The 7,425-nt window shown below is 44.9% G+C and overlaps 1 protein-coding gene across 1 annotated transcript; it reads right to left on the bottom strand.

Moving 5' to 3' along the window:
- Nucleotides 1–286: 286 nt before the first annotated feature.
- LOC110988652 (GS homeobox 1-like) lies at nucleotides 287–5,820 on the bottom strand. The gene is made up of 2 exons (XM_022252387.2): nucleotides 4,193–5,820; nucleotides 287–2,175 (listed from the first exon to the last, which is right to left on the bottom strand). Exons 1-2 carry the CDS (start codon nucleotides 4,650–4,652, stop codon nucleotides 1,796–1,798), a joined length of 840 nt encoding a protein of 279 aa, XP_022108079.1. The 5' UTR covers nucleotides 4,653–5,820; the 3' UTR covers nucleotides 287–1,795.
- Nucleotides 5,821–7,425: the final 1,605 nt, after the last annotated feature.

The raw sequence follows: 7,425 nt of genomic DNA, 5'->3' as shown, positions 1-7,425 counted from the left end.
CATGATTTGTTTGTTTGAAATTTGTGCCCATTAACGTCTCATTGGATAAACGCCTTTTTAGAAGAAGAATTTTCAGAAATTTCGTTTGAGTGACATTTACCTCATCGAAAGTTGTAGTTATTTGCTTTTTTTTCTCGAACATTCAAATTGTTCTCATATCACCCTCATCTGCACCGTCTTTCCTCACGCGATTCTATTCATTGATTTACAAAAATACGTCGTAATTCTATGAACGTTTCCAGTCATTCCTTGGCAGTCAGAATATTTCCGTTAACACTGATTTTTTAATTTCCCAAGTTTTCCTGGGGAACCTTCGGTATGTACAAGCCGAGTGGTTACAGTATTAATGAGTTGACAGTTGTCGCCGGGCTAGGCTGACCTTTGGCCCCGCGTCGAGTGTCTACGTACAATTATACAATTTAAGAACGGGCAGTTTGACAACGCCGGTGACAGAGGCCACGGGGACACAAATTTACATATTGAATAAATGCATAAATAATATTTAGAATAAACACGACTGAAGTATACAGACTCGAGGTGTGAAAACCCACTTGAAGGGAAACTTAGGTTCGAAATGAATTATTTAGGGAGCAATAAGAGTGACAGGAAGAGATCCAGGTCTAGGGGAAACATGATAGACGCCTTGCGGCAGCCCGAAGATAATGCTTGGGAAAGGACGGAATGGTTCGAATCACATTCTTATATTCAAAGAGTAAATTTTATTTTATCCCTTGCTGGAACTTGGGTTCAGAATTTACAGGAAATTTGTGTTAATAGCCTTGTTCTCGTTTTCACTTGAATTGAGTGCCAGTGAAGCGTGCCAGTGATTCGTTGATAAGGCGAAATCACATCATGACTATTAGATACTATCGGCAGAAAATGAAAAAGCGTACAACACATTGGTACTTTATGTTGTAGTCCTAATTGCTTTGTTCCGAACAAGACGGACAATTCTGTTTGCATGACAGGGATGGAACGACTGGTGGTTCAATATTTCGTCCGGTTTCGGGTTGCAGTGTTGTGATACGAGTTAGGCAATCTCTCCGTGATCACAGATTGGCGCTGATCACCGATATCTTCGTTTGATTCTCCAAGGCGTCTTTATCTCCTTGTATTAAGTTTAATTCATTCGAATCAAGTGTTAAAGTTATGGTTTGTACAGTAACGTGTCCAGCGGGGTGGGGTTGTGCCAGCATTTTACAAAGGGTATATAATGCTACCATTTAGGAGAGGGTGAGGATTCGCAGACAAATTTTGAAATATCAAACAAAAAATCGATTCCTCCACGGAGTTGGTAGGTTTGGTGTTGTTTCATTACTTGTAGTTACACTACGAACGTAAGTTATCAAACTACACGGATTTTATCTGTGTATACGAATAAGTAAATAGTACAAAAATTGAAAGTATCTTAGCGACTTAGAATTAACATTTACATTAAAGAGTTGCGGCCACAGCAGAAGTTAACGCTCGAGTACCCATAATTCTTTCATATAAAATTGTATAAAAGTAATACTGCGTGTAGACAAAATGTTGAATCCTGTAAACTAATCTGGAACCGAATCCACTTCTATACAACAAGCGACTAATTGAAAAGACTTGTTATCAATGCACCTTGAAACTATACCACTTCTGTAAGGCGGCCGCGACAGGACGTTTACCATCTTCGTTTATGCTTCAAACAGCAACTTTTGATGGCGTCTGCAATTGTTGTTAAAATTATTATACAAACACTAAATTTAAATAAATAAACCGAAACTTTAGCTTTGATTTAAAGTCTTTTTTTTGTCATTGTGTTTCAATCTCTCTCTGGTTGCCGCTTGTCTTCAGTGTCGATGGGCGCATGCGCAGAGCTGCCTGGCGAGGAGGAGTGGCTCCGTCCACTGGCCGAGCTGGTGCCGTTACTGGCCCGCGATGACGTCATCCGCTGGCACTTGCAGTCCCGCGACTGGACCTTGGTCTCCTTCTTGTACTTGACCCTCCGGTTCTGGAACCAGATCTTGACCTGCTTCTCGCTGAGGTTCAGGTAGGTGGCGATCTCGATGCGACGGAGGCGCGACAGGTACATGTTGGAGGCGAACTCCCGCTCCAGCTCCAGGAGCTGGGTGCTGGTGAAGGCGGTGCGGATCCGCTTGCTGCTGGACAGATGGTCCTGGTCCATTCCCGAATGGTCCAGACCTACAAAGTCAGAAAAAGCCCGATACACAGTGTGAATGGAATGAAGACGGCTGGGGCTCAATACTGAACTGGTCAAAAATCGTTAGCAAATAAAACCTCTGGACAGTTAAAGTAAAGTATGTGGACCGTATTTGTTACTGTGCTCGTACAATTGTCAGTGAGTGTTGAAAGACAGATGAATAGGGTAAGCCTTTTTGCTGTGTTTTATCGAGGAAACATCTTACATTATTTTTATGGCATCATATAACCGCAAGCTGATAGAAAACGATCACAACATTATGTAAGTCGTTGGTAGATAGCTCTCAAAGACAAATGATAATTTCTCCTCGAATGATGTCCAATCTGCCGATTTATTTCGTAGAATTTCGTTTTTATTTTTTACATGAAGTCATCAGCAGCGTATTGGGATGATACATCAAGCATCAAGTTTTTAACGGGGGGGGGAGTAGCTGGCTGATAGAGAAAAACTACGATAACAAGAGATTCACTTCTGTTCACACGAATTTCCTGTTTCAGTTCTCGTGGCCCAAAGCGACAGTTCAATGTTTCCCTGCAAGCCGATATACGAGAACTTTTTTTTTGCCGTGAAAGCTTTGTGGCAGACAAGAGGTTATTTGACACGCACGCACTGTTTTTACCTCGAACACGGCACTAGTTTCTCTTTCGCACAAACGAATTCGAACGAAAACGAGCCTCTTTCATTTTGCCTTACTGACTTTGGCCATTTTGCATAGAGTAGTAAATCGATCATTATTGTCCTGGCGCTCGCACGCTACCGTTAAATTGGCCACCGATTGGTGTGTTTCACACGCCCTGTGTCAACTCTGTGGAGAAGCCCGCGACGGAGCATGTCCTCTACCCAGTCCGGGGTGAATCATCCGCCGAAGCAACGATTGCAAGTGACTACGATTGACATTCGGTCACGAAATTCGATACTTTGTGGGGTGTCCAAATTGTTGCTGGCTCCATCCAATGTCTACTCATCGCTTGCGTGTGGGTCTCTACGTGCCAACAGCCAGGACAATATAAATGTTTCAAACGCTTGATGAACTACTTCAACCTTTCAGCCTATGCACCCCCTCTGAAAATTGTTTTTCATATTCGAATGTCATCACAAAATGAGCAAAGTCTTTCCAAGGGTCGCTTGTATCTGGAGGGTCAATTTTTACACTCTATTACAACGCCTTTTAATCGGTGATTGATGTCGGCCACGTCGACATTTTCCTTTTTCAGTATCTGACACTTATCTTTAACAAACGACTTGATCAAAGATAAAACCCAAATGAGTTTCGGATTAAGAAGTAAATAAAAAAACGAACAAAAAGAAGGAGATTAAAGTCCATTATCGTCCGGTTTACTTCATTTTTCTGTTACCTTGCCGTTTCTATTTTGCCGACCAATGATAAAATTACAGTACTGTTCCTGTCTCGTGTAGACCAACTCAAGCCCCGCCGCTGGGAAAGGTACATCTGGGTGCATGCAAATTGTCATGCTGAAATCATCTGTCATTTCCCACGTCCAAAAAGGCAGTGATTTTTTTTTTCGCCCCCGTTGTGAAAATGACGGAACGGCTTTGGTACATTTCTTGATCGATTCCCCCTTTCATCAAGAGCATTTGAAAACAGAATGTACACAGACCTTGGTCTTCCGAGGCATATTACCTAGTCGAGCTAAAAAGAGGGACTTTCGATACCAGTTTCGAGTTTTGCTATAACGAGGAGTCGATACCAATGCTGTTGAGATCTGCGGCGTTCTGGGCATTTTAGAACAACGAGTGCCAAGTACAAAGGAAAGAAATTGGAAGAGCACGTGGACCCATGATTTTGACAAAAGTCTGAGTAGGATAAGTTTCACCTTCGTTTTCCCCGTCAAGAGTAAATAATTATCCATTGTGATGTTGGGAATATAAAATCAATTTATTCCAAATATTTGTAGACACAAAATTTATAATAACATGAATCACAAGTCGAAATTGCTTTTTTCTGCAAAAATGAGAGATGACAAAACTTTGACTTACCCATTGGCAGGTACTGAAGCCTGCGGGGATCTATCGTGGGCCGGTAGCTGGTGTGGGAAGATGGCGGCGTGTGCTGGCTCATACTGTGGGGAGGGGGAAGCCCAAGGCTGGAGGGGTGAAGGTGGTGGTCCCGACAGGACTCGAGATAGGGTCTGGTGGGGAGCACACGGTGGTGCTCGCTGGGCGAGTGAGACGGGGGTAGGCCGCCCAGCGGGGACTTGTAGACGGCCACGCCGGAGGTTGGGGGCATCCCGGGCAGCCGGCCGCAGGTCGCCTGGGCCTGATCCCGCACACAAATGGGACAGGTGGGTATGGTGTCCGTGTGGGTCTGGTAGCATCGCATGGTCTTGGGCTCGCCGTTGGTCCGGAGGTGCATGGACGGAGGCGTCCGAGGGTGATCCCTCTCGCTGGACGGCGGCTGGTTTAGAATCAGCGAGTCCACGTAGAAAGATCGAGACATGACCGTGTTGGAGGAAAAGTTTGCTTGAAAAGTCAGAAAATAAAGTTTCTTTCCTTGCTTTCAGTGATCTCAGTGATGGTACTTATACGTCGTCTTGTAGGCAGCTCCTCAGATGGGCCAGGATTATTGGCTCTCGGGATCTAGTCGCGGAGCGGAACGTACAGTGCGGTTGGTTAGGCCGATGGATCATCAGACCAGGGAGCGGCGCCCTTTTATACCGTCCCGTACACCCACCGCCCCCTCTGATCAACTCTCTAGCCAGGGTCCCAGCCTCGCCTTGCTCGGGTTCACCCAGGGCTTCGATCAGGTAGGCTATTGGTGCTTCTGACATTGAACTGCGACCGTAACTGGCCCCCCGTTCTGCCACACTGCGCGTATAATCTTTATTATTACTCTCATCATTACTATGCAAACATCACGGCCGGCAGGCTTGGATCCCTAACTCCCCCTTACTCTTTTTTGCTCTTCATATTTTTTTCTTGATCTCCCCCTCTGTATTTTCCTTTTTTTTATGGATACCCCAACCGCATTGTTCCGGGGGTGCCTCACATGTAATGTCATGCTCCGGGCGCGCTTCTCATTGACGGCGATACCTCACGCGTGCCGGCCACGCGAGCCGGCTTTCTGGAGCGGAAAAACTACACACACGCACGTCAGGGTTTTTTGACCAACGACTTGCAAGACTTTGAAGGAGAAAAGGGCCTTGAGGGAAATTCGAACCCCTCCCCGGACCGGGGCAACCGCTGACGTGCCGGCTCCGGTCAGAGTGAGTGACCAGTAGCTGACCAATCCTGGTCCAACGGTAAGTCCTTCCCCCTTCTCTCAACCCTTCGCGGCTGAGTGGGCATACCGAGGGATTCTAAGCATTCATTGAGGGCTCATGATTCGAAACTAATGAAAAATTCTCAGCAAATTTTCTTCTCTTTGGACAAGTCTTAACTCAAGGAGCGTCGTCAAGCCATGCAAATACGACACCCGCAGCGCCGCGATCCTAGCGCGAATAATGGCACGAGACAATATCAGTATTAGTTTCCTCTTCCTCTGCTAATTCTGAATCAAAAATAAACTACATTTTGGCATTAGGACACGATTTCCTCATCTGTGCTGAATTTATTTTAAATCTAAGCCTCCAGTCTTGAAAACTTCAACGGCAAAACATCTGGATGTCTTGATGTTAAGAAATAGAACATAGGCTGTCAGCCAAAGTGGCCAAAATAGAAAAAAAAAACTTAAAACTGAGAGGACCCAACGTTGTGATCCAATCACAGATTTACGAACGAAATCTATACATTTAAAAAAAAGTTTTAAAAATGCTTTATAGACTTGAAACGCCAGGCCATTTTACTTTCAAACAGGGGTTTTCAAAATTATTTTTATTGCAAATATTTCATTTTTGTCCATCAAAACTTCGGAGTAACAGAGCAACAACCGCGATGCGTTTTTTTACGGGCGTTGAGAGAAACGTGAAATGTGTATTTAAAAAACAAAAGCGTTCTTATTTTACAGCAAAAGTGAATGCAAGCTGCTATTAATTCTGAAGTAATGGTTGAAATCTGTTGTTGATAGGATTATATGAGCCCAAATCAATAGAGCCATGAGTGATGTGTCGTCCGCTTACCCTGCGGTTTACCAATGGGGGACTGCATTTGGACCACTGCCAGCGCCCAAGCAAACACGGTCACTCTCGCCTGGGGGGGCCATATAATTTCACTCCACTGCGTGAATACGCCGGACAAGACCAGTTTACCCCCTTGTATACATAATCGGTGAAGAGAGGGGTCTCTCTCTCTTTCCAAAGGGTGAGTAAATACGGAACAAAGAGGGATCGTTCAAAAGCCACAGCGTATGTGCCACGGACTACCTTTCGGTGTGGACCTTTTGAAGAACCTTTTCTTCTGGAAGAGAAGCGGGAAACCGACGACTGGTTGCGGGGGGGTGCGAGCAGCGACATGCCCCCAAAATCAGTACCTTGGAGCCTTGGAGGCCGAGCCTCTCCACGCTACGGTTCTCCAGCACGCCGTGCCGCAAGCAACATACTGTGGACGGGCACTGAGCTGTTATCCCAGTCTTTAGATACGAAAACTTGGTTACTTTGGCTTGTTTAAATCTCTCTTCCAAACAAGCCCGCCCAGGATTTTGGGAAAGCAACGAAAACTGAAAAGAGGGGAGAGTACAGTCACCCGAATGCCCACCCCACCGTGCTGCCTTTTCTTCTTAAAATGGGGAAACTTCAACGCCCAGGGCCTCAAGCGTAAACCCAGGCGAAATCTATTGAACCATAGAGAAAGCTGGACACGTCAAGTCATATTTGGATATCCAACTTTAATACGACTAATGAGGCATGGACTAGGGAAACCAATGAATGCCAACAATCTTTAGGGAATATCAAGTTAATCTCTCTTGGCCGTATACCTGCATGTTTCGGGTCTTTCTTTCCCTTCATTTTCAGAATGTGAATCATTTTTAAAAAGACAGCGTTGAATAAAGTAGAGTGCATCACGAATACAGTAGAGCGCATCACAGGCTTATACCACGTGAGGACATACGGTCTTGGTTTAACATGTACGTAATTGTTACTAAATGGCAAATCGAGGCTCCTGTTTCCAATGCAGCCTTGTTGTGTTTTGACTCCTACAACAATGCACGCTTGATGGTATCGACAACTTTGTCTTTCAAAGTAACAAATGCGGGCATGGGCATGCGCACTTGTATGCATACAAATCTGTTACAGTAATAAACTGAGAACGTGACTTCCAAACTGACGACAAAAGAC

The sequence above is a fragment of the Acanthaster planci genome, linkage group LG02, assembly GCF_054643075.1.
Source record: "Acanthaster planci isolate LZ-2023a linkage group LG02, COTS_SCS, whole genome shotgun sequence".
NCBI lineage: Eukaryota > Metazoa > Echinodermata > Asteroidea > Valvatida > Acanthasteridae > Acanthaster > Acanthaster planci.
The sequence above is the reverse complement of the archived record's forward strand: the minus strand, read 5'-3'. Positions and strand labels throughout refer to the sequence as shown.

What these genes read in the sequence shown, in the direction of transcription:
- LOC110988652 (XM_022252387.2), bottom strand. Translation starts at nt 4,652, where the DNA reads ATGTCTCGATCTTTCTACGTGGACTCGCTGATTCTAAACCAGCCGCCG. An exon ending in GCTTCAGTACCTGCCAATGG is followed by an intron (nt 2,176 to 4,192) that starts GTAAGTCAAAGT and finishes CTGACTTTGTAG; the next exon opens with GTCTGGACCATTCGGGAATG.